Genomic DNA, 17116 nt, shown 5'->3' with positions numbered 1-17116 from the left:
TCCAGGCAGCAACAACCACTTTAATGCTTTCCCTGATGAACACCAGACAACCCTGTCAGCAGGGCCTGTTTTGCAACAGCCACGAGGATGAAAGAGCTTTTCCTGAGGATTCCCAACAAACACACCTGCTTTTGCTGGATTTCCAAGAGCACCTCTGCAGTTCAGAACATCTTCCCATGTGTGCTCAGAGTCACTCTCTGCACAGTTGTTTCTATGTCCCACTGCTCAGCTCTTTTTGCCTCAACTTCTGCTTGGGAAAAACTTGCTGTAAAAGCTGGACATAAATTATTGACCAGGGAGAAGGAGGCTCTTGTCCTGTACCACTCCACAGCTCTAATGAGCTTCATGTGTGCCAAAACACCCCCGGAGCCTGACGCATTGTACGCACACAGCAGCACGTTGTGGGCAGTTTATTCCAGCCAGGGCTGTTTGTGTGTTGTGTTCAAAGGTTACACAAGAGCTGCAGCAGCCCAGCTCAGCCCCACAGGGGTGTCCCCATGCTGAGGGCACAGCCCTGCCCTCCTGCCATGGCACAGAGCACAGCCAGAAGTGGCTTACATGGGACTTTCCAGCCATTGGAATACGTTCCCTGCCCCTGTGCACAAGAAACTTCCACAGCAGATCACTTACCCAACTCCTAATCACCACCACCCCGCTAGGAATCAACTCTGAAATCCTGAGGAGCTTTCCTTCCTGCAGGATAAAGCTCAAAGAGCTCACATAGCCATCCCTTAAACTCGGGGTAGCAGCAGCAGCACAGCAATTCCCTGCTCAGCACCTTTGATTCTGGAGCTGAGAAGGCAAAAGCTCTGTGTCCAAAAGAAGCCTCCAGAGCCCTCCCGTTCCACATGGAGGGGGTTCACACTGGTCTCAGGCGTGGTTCCTCCTCCTCCTCGTGGCTCGGTGGCTGGGGAGGGGTTTCCTCCTCCCTGGTGTCCTGCTTGTCCCTCTCAGCCTGCAGCCAGCTCTGAGGAGCAATCATCTTCTTGGGCCCGTGGGGTGGGGGCCCGATCAGCGCCTCGATGTCATCATAATTGATCACCTCCTTCTCCAGGAGGGCATTGGACAGCTGCAAAAGGGAAGGAGGCAAAATGAGGGATGGAGCCCCCAGAGAGAGCAGAGACCTGCTTCTCTGAGCTGGTCTGAGCTGTCAGCTCAACTCAGGCCCCAGCACCTGCAGCCCCCCAGGAGCAGAGCTGGCTGTGCCACCACAGATGGGGTGACCCCCAGTTCTCCAGGCTCCAGCACCGTTCCCAAGGGCACGTTTGGCCAGGAACACACAATGTGACTGCAGGCAACAAAGCAAGCCCTTGGGAATGATTTGCAATGAGAGCTCCAGGAACAATGAGAGAAGTGTCCCTCCTGCCACTGTCACTGCACCTGTGGCCCTGCCCAAGGGCCAAAGCAGCAGCATGGAGACCTCTGGCAGACCCAGAGCCTTCCCTGCACACACAGAGCTAACAAAGAGCTGCCTGTTCCTGCAGGCAGGGGCTGGAGGTCAGCACAAGTTCCTCTCCAGAAGAGTGGAATTCTCTGGCCCCTCTGGCAGCAGCACCACCCCTCTGGAGCAGCAGGTGGCTGTCCAGAGTGGAACTGCTCGATCCTGCTGACGAGATGTGACACGCTGGCCTGGCAACTGAAACACTGACTCTGGAGATACTTTGGCTGCACTTTAAAGTTTTTCTGTGCTGAGCCTCTAGCAAACATCTGGCTGCTGTTACATGGCAGCAGCAGGACAGAGGAGCCTGCAGAGACACCCCTGAGGATCCCTGCTCCAGAGCTGCCAGGGCACTGTCCTGGGGACAGCAGCGTGTCCCAGCTCTCTCCTTACCACGCACTGGAGGCCTGACACTGTGTAGCTGAAGGGGTTGTTGTTGTTGTTTGTTTAAAAAGAGGATTTAAGGAAAAGAATTGCTTGATTTGCAAAACAGGCAACATTCAGTTGACCCCTGGTCATTTTGGAAGTCTCGGACTGGAATTCTGAAGGGAAGTCCGGAAGATGCAGAGGGTGCTGTGGCCCAAGCTTGGGTCAGCACCGGGCACAGAGCTCCTGGCACAGGTGGGGATGTGCCAGGGTGTGTGGCTGGTTTGGGACTGTCAGGACACAAAGGGGAGAAGGCAAAGCTCTGTCTCTGCAACAAGGATTCTTTGGTGTATCAGACATTAAGGAGGTGAAAACTGCCTAAAGTTACCAGAAAGCAGGAACCAGCCCCCATCAGACAAGGCACCAAATTCCTGCACCAAGGCCAGACACTGTCCACCTGATTACTGGCTTGGCTTCCCAAAACCAGTCACTGTCAGCTCTCCAGAAAATTGCACTGCCAAGAGGCAAGCAGAGAAGTGCAGGTGAAGGACACAAATTCCAGCTTTGATCATTTCCACAGAGCACTCCTCCTCCTCTATCTACCCTGCAAACACCAGCTGGTGTGAGGAGGCAGACTACTCACTGCTGGGAAAGGCACACACATTCCTCCCGTGCCTGCTCTCAATCTGGGGGATACACAGTAAACAGTCACTCGTTCCCAACACTCCCACCACAAGACTTTCTAGGAGAGAGACAACACTGCAACAGCTGAGCTACAGAGCACAGAAAGCAGCAAAACCACCAGTTAAAAACACCCAAACCACCCAACAAACCCCCACACAATTCAGCTCACGGTTTGCAGCTTGTCCCGGTTCTCCAGCAAGAGCTTTTCTGTGCGCCTGTAAGCCTGAGCCACCAGGGTTTTGGCTTCCTTGAAGAAACAAGAAGAGGGAGTTGGGGTGTAGGTGGCAACAAACACAAAGTGTGGCTAAACAAGGAGAGCGCTGAGGGATGGAATCTGCAAACTGAGCCAGGCAGAATGTGGTTCCCATCCACAGAAACTATGGATAAACTGGTTGGAAAAAGGCCCAAGGAGTGCTGGTGATAAGGGGCAATGAAGTCTTGCCCTAGCACAGCTCGATGGGAAATGCAGATTAAGGCTGTCCAGGAGCTAAAGGTGCAGCTCAGCACAAATCCCAAGCAAGCACAGCCATGGTGTTTCTGAAATAGAGCTTTTTTTTTTCCAGCTTTTTGACTTTTGAACCAAAGCAGTATGTTTTTTCAGCAATGAAGCCAAATTTCCTGTCAAAACAGGGTGATTTGCAGTCAGTTTGACCATCTAACCATTGGTTAGATCTGGTCTAGGAAGCGCACATATCGACTGTGTGCAGCTGTGACTTTAAGAGACAGGTTTCTTGCCATCTCAGCCCGCCACAGCACAGGCTGCTGGGCCAAACTCGCAGCCAGGTGGGATTCTGCCTGTTCCTGCTGCCTCACTGCACAGCCCTGACACAGTCATGGAACAGGTCACTGCTCACTCACTGGCCGACAACAAAATGCAAATTGTTCAGGTGCAAACCACTTGGCATTTTTCAGTGAAGTGCAGAAAGCAAAGAACAAGAAGAAACCCTTAGCCCAGGGTGGCCTTACGTGGTCCATCATCTGCAGCAGGCCCTGGCTGAAGGGGCGCCGGCCGATGCCAGGGGCACTCTCGGGGTCGGGGAAGGAGATCTGCCCGATGCTGGGCACCATCCCATACTGCTTCACCATGGCATAGGCAATCTTGGTCACCTTCTTCAGGTCATCCTGTGCTCCTGGGCAGGAAAGACACACACACTGCCGGCCAGCTCTCAGCTCAGTGCAGGAAGAGCACATCCTGCACAAACACATGTCCTACCAGTGGAGAGAGCAGAGGACCTACTGCAGCCCATGGGCGAAGACACTCAACCCCCAATGAGGGACCTTCCTGCAGGTCCCAAAAGTGACATAGTGACCCTTCTGTGGCCAGCTCACCTGAGTCCCTTCCAACCCAAACTATTTTGTGATCCTATTTGGACTTAACTAGTTGGAAACAGCAAAGAAAGTTCTAGGTCTTCTCAAGAGCCTCACCAGTAACTGCAACTGTGGCCTTAGGCTTTGGGACAAATCTGAGACAAGACAGTGAAAACCAGCCTGAGACCTCCATCTTGCAAGTGTCAAACCACACCATGTGACATTTCTTCTTGCCAGCACAGGAAACCTCTGTCCCTTGCTCAGATCCCCTTGGACCTCCACCATGCCAGGCTCTGGCTTATTTCTTCTTGCCAGCACAGGAAACCTCCGTCCCTTGCTCAGATCCCCATGCCAGGCTCTGGCTCCTCACCTGTGGTGACCTTGTTGAAGGTGATGGCCTCGGCCACTCTGCCCCCCAGGGCCATGCACATCCTCTCCAGCAGCTGCTCCTTGGTGAACAGGTACTGCTCCCGGGGCAGGATCTGTGCGAATCCCAGAGCCGCGTTTGTCCGAGGGGCTATGGACACCTGCAACACAGAGCAGCTCCCTCAGCTCAGAGAACTGCAGAGCTCTCCCTACAGCATCACAGGGAGGGCAGCAAGAGGCCTCTGCATTCCCAGTGAAGTTTGTCCACAGCCATGGACAAGCTGGCCTCCAGAGACATGGGCAAGGACAGCAGCGTGTCCTCATTCCTGCACCGAGGGCCCTGCCTTCACACACAAACACACTTCCTGCTCAGGAAATCATCCTTAACAGCAAGTCACACAAATCCTGAAATTTAGGAGTTACTTTGGAGTGTATAGGCCACACAGAGTTCACTGATTCTGCTCCAGAATCCCTGAGACTACCTGCAGAAAGACAGGAGCCTTCAGAAAAATAACAGCCATTTTCCTCACCCACTAAATGAGAGTAATTAACACCAGTTCTGCTTACACAATGGGTCATTCAGAGTGAATGTGCTACTGGTAACCGGCCAAGGAGCTGTCACCCTTGTCATTTCACTCCCCACCTCCCCGCAGTGTCCCTGCTTTTGGAGATGTGCACAGATGACATCCCAGGGTGCCAAAGAGGCCTTTCCCTGCAGAGAAGGGCTTCGGGCAGACAACCTCCCAGTCTGGAAAATACATCTCTCCATCAGTATCAGAGCAACTCCTGCAGGGGCTTCACTGCCTGCAACGTGCTGGGAAAGGGATCACATTTGGATGTGTGTACACACGGAGCAGCCTGGAAGTGCGTGACTGAGCAGCAGCACCAGGAGACTCAGTTGCTGGTAATTTTTAATTGCAAGGCTTCTCCTATAGCTGTTAATCAGCTTTCCACCAGCACTGTCATCAATGGAGCCTAATAATGGATTACTCTACAGCATAAATAAGGGACATGGTTTATATAATCACAGAATCATTAAGGCTGGAAATGTCCTCCATGACCATCAAGCCCAACCTTCAACCAAATCCCACCAGCCCACTGAACCACACTGTGAAGTGCCACATCCACTTGTTTTTGAACACTTCCAGGGACAGTGACTCCACCACCTCCCTGGAGAACGTGTTCCAATGCTTAACCAACCTTTCAGTGAAGAATTTATTCCTAATATCCAGCCTGAACCTCTCCTAGTTTAGTAGTGGGCTGGGCAGTGCTGAGTAGTTGCACTCAATGCCCTGAGAGGTCCTTTCCAAGGAACATGATTCTGTGATTCCGTGTTTGCCATTTACTTTTCTGCAGTAGCACAGCCCCAAGCTCACAGAGCTGAGCAGAGCTGCACACAAATACCACAGAGCAATCCTGGACAGGGAAGCCCCTGGGACTGCCCTCCCTGGAGGTGGAGGTACCTTCATGACAGCCTCGGTGTGCTCCAGCAGCCACCCAACCAGGGCATGCCCGGATTCATGGAATGCCACCACCTTCCTCTCTTCTGGTGACAAGATCTTACTTCTTTTGGCAGTGCCTGTGGGAACACACACCAGGCTTTGGTAAGTTATCAACAGGTGCAACCAGTGGGGCATAACCTGGTCCAGCCCAGGGCACAGCCCGTGGCTGAACCATTTGTGCTGACTCTGGAGAGGGGGAGGCAGCAAAACCCCTTTAGCCAAAATGTTTGGAAAAGGTGCTCCCCGGCCCCGAGGTGCAAAGCAATCCGTGCCTGGGATTACTTGAAAACCCTGACAGAAACTTTTCCCACTTCTCCTTACAACAGACTTAATCATTACACAAATACTTTGACATTTGATTTGATCACAGCTCAAGAACCTTGTTCCCACGGTTGGATCTGTAAAAAGACAGCTTACTTTTTTTTTGGTGTGGAAAAAATCTGCAAACAACACAAAAAAATCGCAAACAGCAAAACCCAAAATGAGAGTAGCTAGAGTTTCACACTCATTTTGCTGTTTTCAGTCCCTCAGGCAGAACAAGAGAGAAGAAAGATGTTGAATCATATATACGAGGTCCCAGTTGAGAAAATTGTGCATTAAGAGTGTTCAAATCAGCTGAAGTCCAGGAGTAGATACAGAAATCCTTCTCCAGAGCCTGGAAATGTCTCTGATTACACATGGCATGCTCTGTATGAGCTTATTCCCAGGCTCCTGAGAACCAGCAAATGAAGCCGTAACTCACACTTAACCCTTCCTCCAGGAAGGTGATTTTCCAAACTTGGCAGAGCAAGTTCAAAAAAGATTAAAAAAAAAAAGGAATGGCAGTAAAACTTCTAGCACATAGGAAGAATAAGTACAGAACACACAGTGTGTCAGGCACTAATTACAGATCAGAATGTTGCATGCAAAAATGTCCCAGGATTTGCAGGCCAGAGTCCCCACACAGAGCCCAGGGCAGCAGAGGGGAGAGCAGCCAGTCAGAACCAATATTGCACCAAGCTTGCTTCATGTCTTGGAAAACAACATTCTATTAATGTGAACTTTTAAACCAAGTCAAGGGTTTTATTAAACAAGGAAACCACAAAATTAGCATGGCAGATCTTGTAAAATTACTGCTCAGGGATCCTGGAAACTGCTGTGCCCCACCAGGCAAAATGGAACAGCAGATTAATTGCAACTGCCTTGATTTTCATCAGTCAGAGCCTTACCCTGCCCCCAGCAGAGTGTGATCATGACCCTGTATGGCTATTTCCACAGAAAGATGTATGTATTCTCTATAAATATATGTGTATATATATATATATATATATACACACACACACATACATACACAGAGACCCTTAAAAAAATCCCTGCCAGCCCACTGAGGGAGGGACTGTGCTCTTCACAACAGCACACAGTGTGCCTACCAAGATTATTTCTTTTCCTACATAATCTCCAGGCACGAAAGTCCCCCGAAAGCCTGTAGTTATCACACTCATGACACAAGCCACCCAGGACACAACTCTGGTGCATCTCTGCTGGCCTTACACAAACCCCACCAAGAAAACAGGCTCCATCTTCTAAAGCCAAGCCCTAAAAGCCCCTGTGTGCTCAGCAGGTTTCTACCCTCACTCCCAGGAGACCTGACTGACTGCTTTCTGTTCCCAAACTAAAAACACAATGGGAACTACCACAGAGAAAAGTTCTTGCTCCTCCCTTACAGCAACACAAAGCTTTAAGGCTGACAGGGCCTCTGGACTTGCAGAGCTCCCTTTTGATTCCACCCCACTCTTATTAAAACCAGAAGCTCCTAATGGAAAGTACAGTAATATCTTCTTTCTTTCAAGAAAAGCTTTTATAGGAACTGAAATGCCCTCTGGATTGTGAAACCCAGAAGCATTCCTATGACATGGAAAGGGTACATTTAATACAGGGGCCTGGGGGGTTGTTTGGGGTCTTTTAGAATCTGTCTACAAAAAATTGCCAGTCCTGCTAATATGAGAGAATCTGATTAAGCAACAAAAAGACTCTCCGTGGTTTCCTACACACACCAGAGCCTGAGTGAGGCCAGGCAGCTTTAACTGCCAAAGCTCATGTCCTGCCATGCCCCACCACATGGATCCCGGAGATCCCTTCTGCTGCCAGCCTCCCCAGCCTTCCCTGCTTTTTGCTTTATCTTCCCAGTCTGGGGAACTAAAGCAAGGCTCAGAAAGGAAAGGCAAGTGAGTCTCTATAAGTCTGGTGCTTGTGCTCCTGCAGATGGGAAAGCAGAACACACCTTTACAAGAGCATGTGGTGCCAGGACAAGGGGGAATGGTTTCAAACTGAAAAAGAGGAGGTTTAGCTGGAATATCAGGGGAAAAAAAATCTTCCCTGTGAGGGTGGAGAGGCCCTGGAAGGGGCTGCCCAGAGCAGCTGTGGCTGCTCCATCTCTGGAAGCGTCCAAGGCTAAGCTGGATGGAGCTTGTGGCACCCTGGGATAGTGGAGGGTGGCCCTGCCCATGGCAGGGGGTGGAATATAGACTTTAAAGTCCCTTCCCACCCAAACCAGTCCAGGATTCTGTGATCTTTGCTGCAGCTGATGAGAATTTCTGTGTTACAACTACAGTTGTCCCCCTGTCCACTCTTGGGAGCTCCTGAGTACAGTTTGGGATTTGTGTTTTTAACCAAAGCACTCCAAGGGTTTTGTTTTTCTGCGACAGGTGAAGCTGTGAGGAATTTTCTCAATCATCTTATTTAAAATGAGGACTTCTCTGAGCATTTTCTGATAAAGCAAACACTCAGGACCTAATTCCAGGATCAGGAAGTAACTGACCCAGTACAAACATCCTGTTCCACACGTTCCACTCTAAAGGCAGAGTGCCAGTCTGTGTGCCCAGGCTCCTGCTGGGAATGGAGCCTGGAAGCAGTTCAGTGTCTGATTATGAGAGCCACAGCTTGGCTCCAGGGCAGTTCAGCCCAAAACCCACCAGATCCAAATCCCTCAGGTGAAGTCTAGAGTCCTGGGAACTCTTTTCCCCTCCCTACAATACACAGGGAAATCTCCAGAGGTTCCTCTCCTGGCAGTGGCACAAGCAGCAGGGAAAGGCCACAGGATGTTCTCAGAGGGAGAACAGTGCTCCACTGTCTTGCAGTTTATTCTGCCAATTCATCAAAGCCTGGGCTTGGAGGTCAGAAAGAAAAATCTCTAATTTCTTGCTGGTGAGGATGCAGAGACTATTTGCTATTGATATTTATGTAGCAGGTGTCCAGAGCAGCAATAAAAATTCAGAGATACTGTCACTCTTCTTGTTAAAAAAAAACCAAAACAAAACAACAAACAACAACCCACGACCCCCCCAACCTTCTAAACTGAAAAAGCAACAGGGATTCGAATTTTCCTCCTCATTTTGTCAGTGGCCATTTCCCCTAAGCTATGGGTTTAGACTCCTGCAGATTCAGGAGGATGGAGCCATTTGGGGTCTTCAGAGAACTTTCTTTGACTGTCATTGGAGACCTTCAGGCCAGAGCACAGTCTGGACCCATCTGGGTCTTTCTGGGATATAACCCCCTCACCTGAGCAGAACAGACCCTGAGGCAACATCAGGAAATGCTGCAGCACTGGCACAGGTGCCCAGAGCAGCCCCTGGATCCCTGGCAGTGCCCAAGGCCAGGCTGGATGGGGCTGGGAGCACCCTGGGATAATGGAAAGTGTCCCTGCCATGGCAGGGGTGGCACTGGATGTGCTGTAAGGTCCCTCCCAACCCAAACCAGCCCATAATTCCATGGAATGGCTGCAGCTCTCACCTGCAATGACTCTCTCCACGGCGTACTCGAAGTTGGAGGTGTCAATGGATTTGTGCCCCTCCCTGGCAGCGTGAAGAGCAGCTTCATTGCAGATGTTTGCTATGTCAGCTCCTGCAGACACGAGTTCACAAGAGTTACACTGGGTCTGAATGGGACACAGAACTCAGAGGAGGAATGGGCACAAACAAATGTGGAGAAGGACCTAAGGAAGCCAAACAGCCTGTGCTCTTTGTTCCTTGGAAACAGAGAGCAGCCCCAGCCCACGGTGTTGATGTTGGATTTGAATAATACAACTGCTTTGGCAGGGAACGCTGATACCACACAGAGCTCAGCAATCCAGGAGCAGGCTGAGGCCAAGGCTGGCTCCCAGGGACAGGGCTGCTGTGGGCAGTGGGCTGGCACAGGCTGCTGCTCTGCTCGACCTCGGAGAGCAGAGAGGGAACATCTGTTCCCAGTTTGTGTGGGTGGGTGATGGTGGCGGGGGGCTGCTGAGAACAGACACGGAGAGGCAGCATGCTGGGGCCTGGGAGAGGGGAAACCCAAAAGGATATTCCAGGAACTCCACATAAACAGGAACTCTGGAGCCCCTTGCTCAGCACTGTTTCAAGCTCCCAGGGACCCACCCTGGAAGCAGGCTCGATGCAGGAGCCAGGAAGAGCTGTCCAATTTCTACTCTGATCAGCAAAATAATTCCTACTTGTTCCTTCCATCACTTTCCTGGTAACATAAATCAATTTAACAATCTCTCCTCTGAAGTGCAGCACCTCATCCTCAACAGCTTTGAGAGGAGCATGACTGGTTCCTTCCCTTAGGAGTTAGCCACCTGGGCATTGTAAAAGCATGTTTCCAATACCTCCCCACCCTGCTAGTCCTATATATTTCAGAACATTGAAAATAGTCATGAATAACTGCTCATCAGAGCTCACCAGGAAGCTGGTCAGGTTCCTGCTATTTTTTTTTCTGTTTTCCACAGAAATGGAGAAAAAAGCCCTTTTTGACCAAAACTCCCTGTTAGACCCCTAGCACCCAGGGAGTGGAGTAGGAGCAGCCCAAGGACACGTTGTGGAGCAGGAGCACCCAAGGACGCATCATACCACTGAATCCTGGGGTCAGCTCTGCCAGGTGCTGCGAGTAGAAACTGCCGTCCTGGATCAGCTTGAGGCCCTTCAGGTGGTGCTCAAAGATCTCCTTTCTCTCCTGTAAAGAACACCCAGCACCTGAGCCCGGCCAGGGGTCACAACGGGGCCCTGCTGTCATGGCAGGGAGCAGGGTGGTGGCACTGCCGGCAGAGGGGACAGCGACAGTGCCAGCAGAGGGCAGGGCTCTCCTTGCAGAGTTCCAGTGCTCCAGCAGCCCCGATAAACACCCAGCTCTCAAATTCCCAACAGATGCACGAGGCTCTCCCTGAGTCACAGCTTTCTCTCTCAGGGCCACTCTCCCCTCCTCACTCTCACTCTGATCTCTCTTAACTTCTCCCCCACCATATAAGCCCTCACAGGAAGGAGCTCTGACTGCCTCGACCTGCTCCTGCACAAAGCACAAACTGCAGAGCCCATCGAGCAGCTCCTCAGCCTGCACCCATTTCCCAGATGGAGGTGGGGGTGACATGCTGCTGGCGAGCAGCCACCAGTGACTCATTCAGCTGGTCCAGGAGATCCTGACTCAAACAATGGGCTCAGTTGCCAGGGTTTTTCCCCTTCCTCCTTCAGGGCAGCTGCATAGTTCATGCTTCCGGGGCCAGATTCTATCAGGCATTTAAGGTATTTTCACTGAAAACTCTGCAGAGGACAGTGAAGCACAGATGGGAGAGGAAGAGCCTGTGCTGGCACAGCACACAGATCCTCACTGCAGCTGAGCCTATTCCCAGAACTCTGCTACAAATGTCAACACAGCAGACATGGAAGACTCTTGTAAATGGATTTAAAAAGCATTCAGAAGGAGAAAGTCACTTAACAGGCTGCCTAAAGGAAAATGAGGAGCCTTACAAGGATAGGGAGGGCAATAAACCTACAGAACAAATAGTGCTCAAGGCACATGACAATTTAAGCTCTCACACCAGCCAATTGCCAATTAGGTGCTTCCCAATTTCTTGAAGAGAAGACACAAACATAACTCTGCATCTGCATGGAAAAGGAACCTCACAGAAGAATTCACTGCCAAGGTCTACCAGAGCAGAGACCTCCACACCAGTGAGCTGTCACTTCAGAGGAACAGGCATCAGCACCACAAATCCTTCATTCAGAACACAGAGGCTCCACATCTCCATCTCCTCCAAGCTCAGCCCAGTGAGACCAGCAGGGTCTGGGACACCTCAGTCACAGGAAGGAAAGGCAGCTGGTGGAACATACCTGCAGTGTGGGGAGATCAATGAAGATGTGCCTGTCCAGCCTCCCAGGTCTCATCAGGGCGTTGTCCAGGACATCAGCACGGTTGGTGGATGCCAGCACTATGACGTGATCCGTGGTCCCCATTCCTGCCAAAAACAGGACCAGGGTGGGAGGTTTGCTCCACCTCAGTCTGCACTGCAGGCACACGGTGGGCTGGAGGCAGGGGACGGAGTACACAGCTTTACACAAAGCCAGAGGATGTGCACAGCACCCTTTGGGGATGCTGAGGCTGAGTGTCCCCTGCAGCTTGGAGCAAAGTCAGGAAGGAACCTCCCAGGTGACCCAGGCCAGTCTCTGGTTATCATGGATACTCTGAAATCCCCTTTTCATTTACTTAAGAAGTCTTAAACCAAGACTTCTTTTTCTCCTTCCTATTGCCACACTTGGAAATTGCTCCAACTAGAACCCAGAACAGAATCTCTGTTTTGATGAGTTCACAGATGCCTTCTCACCCCCAGGATAAGCCAGTTCCTGAGCCTTTAGCTCTCGACTGTACAAGCAACATTTCCTAGCTGAAACAGCCTTTTCCACAAGTTTCCATGGAAAGCCCTTTCAGTTTTTATTTATTTCAGCCTTCAGTCACACACAGGCCACCAGAGGAAGGACAGGCTTTCCTCTGAGCTGCTCAGAGAGAGGACAGCTTTGCCACCCAACAAGGACCATGTTACAGCACGAGTTGTTCTTTGCCTCCTCACCTCTTACGGGCACTGTGCAGGGCCCTGCACAGACCAGCCCTGCAGAACCCACACCAGACACAAAACACAACCCAAGAGCTTTGCACTGATTATCAGCACGGAATTTGGCCAAGCCAGTAGGAGCAGCCTCAATGGAGGCATCAAAGACAGACAGGACTTCCTGGGGAAGGGAAGGCAGGGCACTAGCAGCTGCAGGAGGGCAAAGAGGAGCAGACTTTGTGCTGCCTGGGTGAGGAGCCAGAGCTCCCATTGAATCACTGCCCCACACAGTTATTTATTGCAATCCCCCAGGTGCCTGCAGGCCCCTGGGCATGAGTCACCTGCTTCCAGCACATTCCCCAGCCCTGGCACACAGCAGCCTTCCCAGGGAAAGGACACCACAGTCCCATGTGCTTCCCTGTGCCAAGTCCCACGCTGTGGAGAGGCAGCTCCGTGCACGTAAGCTGGGCCAGTTTCAGCTCTCAGCTCCAGCAGAAGAGCTGCCAAATGTGTCAGCGCGCGAGAGCTCAGCACAGATCAAGGTTCCAGGTGAGGCAGGGGACTGGCTGTGCCAGCCTGTGCTGCAGCAGACCTGGTGCTCCCTCTCTGCAGGCTCCTGCCTAAATAAGCTGCCGGAGAGGATGAAGCCCAGCATCCTTCAGGCGTGTATCACACTGCACTCTGGAGTGGGATAAACAAGCAGAGACTGGCAGGCACTCCAGGAATGGCAGGATTAGATGGCACAGTGCATTATCTGCCTTGCAGCTGGGAAGACTCTCTTAAAATAGGTCTGACTATTAGAACAAATAAAAAACCAGAAGCACTGAGAGCATCCTCCTCACATCAGCTTCTGCCCCACTTGCTTAATGCAACACCACCTGGCATGTCACAGGCAAAGATCAGCCAAAGGAACAGACTACAAAAACAACACCTCATCACATCAACAAATGAGAGACAGCTCTGAAAATGCAGCCTGAAAAAAAGAGTTCCTGCAAGGGTCACAAAATGAACTACTCCAGAAAGGAAAGGGGAAAAAGGGTCTACTCGGCAAGTGCCCTGCTCCCCACTGAGCAGCACACTGCTTGGTGGGCATCTCACCTGCAGGGTTACACTGCGTCAGCCTCCAAAAGCCTTTGGACATCTCCTGGGAGCAGTGGCACTGGAATGGGGCCCCTTCCTGAAGGAAGCCTCAGGGCTGCACATGGCACAGCTCAGGACTTGTCTGAGGTTCCAGGAGAAGAGCTGCTACCAAAAGCCATGCTGCATTTCCATTCACAAACCCCCAGCTCAGGCCAGGACTGCCAAAGCTCCTCTCAAAGCATGCAGAACAGAGGAGAGATTTGGGTCACATTCCTCTTCCGCTTGTCTGTGGTTTGAGAGGGAAGATTCACTATTCAAAGCGGGCACCTGCTCCGGCAGAGCCGGGCTTTGTGCGTCACTCCCTGCGCTCACAAACAGCTTTTGTGGAGAGGCTCCCTCGGCCCCTCCTCTTCTCCCACCAGGGCTGGTGCTTCCCCAACTCACAGCAAACTGTCAGAGGGAAGGAACCCGAGGCTGCTCAGGGAACATCCTCTGATATCTCCAAAATGTTCACACCAATGTGACTGAACCCCAGCCTGCACTCACCCCGTGCAGCTCATGGTGCACTCAGCTCCCTGCAGAGCTCTGATCCTCCTTTCCTCCCTCTCCTTTCCCTCCAAGAAATCTCATTCAATCACAGAAATCCAACGATCAGTGATGACTCACTGATCTTCTTTTGTGCATTTTTTTCTCCAGTTAACACCCATCTCGGGTCTATGGTATTGTCTTGCCTTCAGCCCTCAGTTTAAGCTCAACCAGAGCTCTCAACCTTCATCTCAAGGCTTCCTTACAAACACTCACCACTCCTGGGGCAGAACTGCTCCCCTCCTAAACAGGTCATTCTCCATCAACCTGGGAACTGTTTTGCTGTGCTGCACGTGGAGCATCAGTGTTGTTTTAGGTGACACACTCACTCCGTTAGGTAACACTCCAGTGACACGTGCCAGGATCCCTGCTGATCCCATGTTCCCAGCACCAGGCTGACATCCTTGCCAGCTGTCTCCTGTTTGACACTCTCAACTCCTTGCACCGTTTTTTTTAGTGTGTGTTTGATAAAGCACTGAGCAAAATGAAGGACTCTGTACATGATCTGTGCGAGACACGAATAAAGAATGAGATAATATAGATTTAAAAATAAACCAGGCAGCACACTGCAAACAAGGGACTTATAAAGTACACACTGAGGATAATATTTACCTTCTAAACTCACTTTCCAGTTGAGCTGAACCCTTATTTCTGCACTGAGACTCACCAGGAAAACACTCTGGAAACCACACCTAATTTTTACAGACTGATGGAAATCAGACATTTTCATTTTTAGGATAGAGATGTGGAATGTACTGACTATATATTCCTGAACAGACACGCAGGCTTCCATTTATTTCAGAGGCCAGCTCACCCTAAAACTGTTAGGGGAGAAAAGGACCCACCCAAGCCAGGACTGCTGGGCTGTGTTAGCACTGGCCTTTCCTGTCAGGATCATCTACTTCACTGGAAACACTCAGTACAGAGCCAGCAGTTGGAACATGGGGCTGGGGATGTTTTTGGTGCATGATGGCTTCTAGTTTTTCATATGAAGAGTGTGATGAGACAACATGACAGTCAAGCTATGAGTCACAGTTACAGTGAAGGGAAAACTGAAACAAACTCTTCCTCATGGGCAGGTAGTTGGTTATTCCTCACCCTGCAACAGTAAGATTTAGTAACAGAAATATATTGCAAGTTGGGTCAGTGCTGCAGGCTTGGACAGAGACAGCACTAAGGACTGCCAAAGGATCATTCTTTGTGTGAAGGTGTCTGAGCAAAGGGCCAATTCCAGGTGCACAACAGCCAGAAACCAAACCCAAGTGTGGTCTCAAACCAGGACTTTGCAAAGCTTATCTCCCTCATCTCAGAGATCCTGTGGTCAAGACAGACAACACAAACATAAGGCAGTGGACAGGAGAATTGATATATTACTTCACTTCTGTCCCTTTAGGACAGCTGAACTATAAACTCTGACAGGCTTTAAACCACTACCTGTCTCAGACTGGATACAAGTATCCAACAACATGAAATGGCCAGCTGGACTGAAACTCCAGGGGCTTGAAGTTTACTGGATTTAGGGACTACTGATGGGGTACATGGGCTCAGACTGGTTCAGACCTCAGCAAGACAACACTGCAGAGGCCAGGCAAGTTCAAGCAGGACAAAGATGAACAGGCCAACAGCTGGACCTCTGAGAAGAGAAGGGCAGGGAGAAACACTGACCATCCATCTCCACCAGCAGCTGGTTTAAGGTCTGCTCCTCCTCAGCGTTGGCAAAGCCAGACACGTTGGTGGAGCGCTTCTTGCCCACGGCGTCGATCTCGTCGATGTAGACGATGCAGGGAGCGCGAGCCTGCGCCTCCCGGAACAGGCTCCGCACACGAGCAGCTCCCAGGCCTGCAGGGAGGGAAAAACTGTGAGCCTGATAGCTAAAGCTGGTAGCAAAGCTGGAGAGCAGCACTGCTGGCCCTCAATGACACACCTGACACCACACAAAGCCTCCCAGAACTCGTGTTTAGTCCTAGGCTCAGTGTGTCCTAGGGCTGGGTTTAACTGGGCTCCTAAACCTGCAGAGACTCCTATGGCTGCTGCAAGAGGAGCTTTGCTCATAGCTCCCAACATGGCCTCCTGCTCCTCCCACGGCTCAGAGCAGAAATAGTCAACATTTTCCTGCATACTGACCCTCATCGGGTCTCAAGAGATCTGTGAGGAAGGAAGAAAAGGAGAAGGATGGAAATCCCAAGGCACAGAGAGGCCCTACTTTCCCCATCTGCATTTCCATACAAGGAAGGAAGCCTCAGTCAAGGGCTTTAATAATAGGTACAGGGAAGCCAGAGAGGATGCTTGCAGGTGAAGGACCACAGCTGCACTCTGTCAGAAAGCAGCAACCAGAAATGCACTTCAGATACTACATAATTAAGGAACTTCATCACTGAAAGCCTTTTATATCTTCAGACTAAGTATCCAACTCATCCTCTCCATGCCAAGCCCTGTCCTTTGCAGGAAGCCCAGCCAGCTCCCTCCAACTCCACAACAGACAAAGAGAGCACCTCACCTCCAATCACCTCCACAAACTCGGAGCCTGCCATGGCCAAAAACGGCACCTGGGCCTCTGTAGCCACGGCCTTGGCCAGCAAAGTCTTCCCACAGCCTGGTGGGCCCAGCAACAAGGCACCCTTGGGCACTTTGGCCCCGAGCTGGAGGTAGCGATCAGGATTCTGCAAGGACAGCACAGCTCGGTCAGAGCCACAGATCACACCACACACCTGCACCACAGCGGGGCTTCCCAGAGCTTCCCCAGAATGTTCTCAGCCTGGGCAACTCTGAGCTGCCAACGGGAGCAACTCCATCTGCATTCCCATTGTGGAACTGGAGATACAGAGCTTGTTTCAACAGAGGCTGTCCAGAACCATGAAGGATGAAGAGCAGAGCATCCCCACCCCCAGGTCACCCCTCTATCCCAGGAGGAGGGCAGCAAATATTTGTTTTGTTCTACTTTTACATACCTTTAAATAG

At 51.1% G+C, this 17116-nt stretch overlaps 1 protein-coding gene across 1 annotated transcript in view; it reads right to left on the bottom strand.

Annotated features, from left to right (window-relative positions):
• SPG7 (SPG7 matrix AAA peptidase subunit, paraplegin) overlaps nt 1-17116 on the bottom strand; it is a gene marked incomplete at its 5' end in the record, with an annotated part of 25656 nt that continues 8540 nt past the window's right edge. Inside the window, 11 exons of the mRNA XM_031060178.1 lie at nt 1-1069; nt 2658-2735; nt 3455-3618; nt 4167-4323; nt 5626-5741; nt 9433-9543; nt 10527-10629; nt 11781-11905; nt 15824-15997; nt 16656-16882; nt 17103-17116. The exon at nt 17103-17116 is cut by the window's right edge and continues 72 nt beyond it. Coding sequence (XP_030916038.1) covers nt 860-1069; nt 2658-2735; nt 3455-3618; nt 4167-4323; nt 5626-5741; nt 9433-9543; nt 10527-10629; nt 11781-11905; nt 15824-15997; nt 16656-16882; nt 17103-17116 — 1479 coding nt within the window. The remainder of the gene's footprint in view (nt 1070-2657; nt 2736-3454; nt 3619-4166; nt 4324-5625; nt 5742-9432; nt 9544-10526; nt 10630-11780; nt 11906-15823; nt 15998-16655; nt 16883-17102) is intronic.

The sequence above is a fragment of the Geospiza fortis genome, unplaced genomic scaffold (assembly GCF_000277835.1).
Source record: "Geospiza fortis unplaced genomic scaffold, GeoFor_1.0 scaffold102, whole genome shotgun sequence".
In the NCBI taxonomy this organism is placed as follows: Eukaryota; Metazoa; Chordata; class Aves; order Passeriformes; family Thraupidae; genus Geospiza; species Geospiza fortis.
The sequence above is the reverse complement of the archived record's forward strand: the minus strand, read 5'-3'. Positions and strand labels throughout refer to the sequence as shown.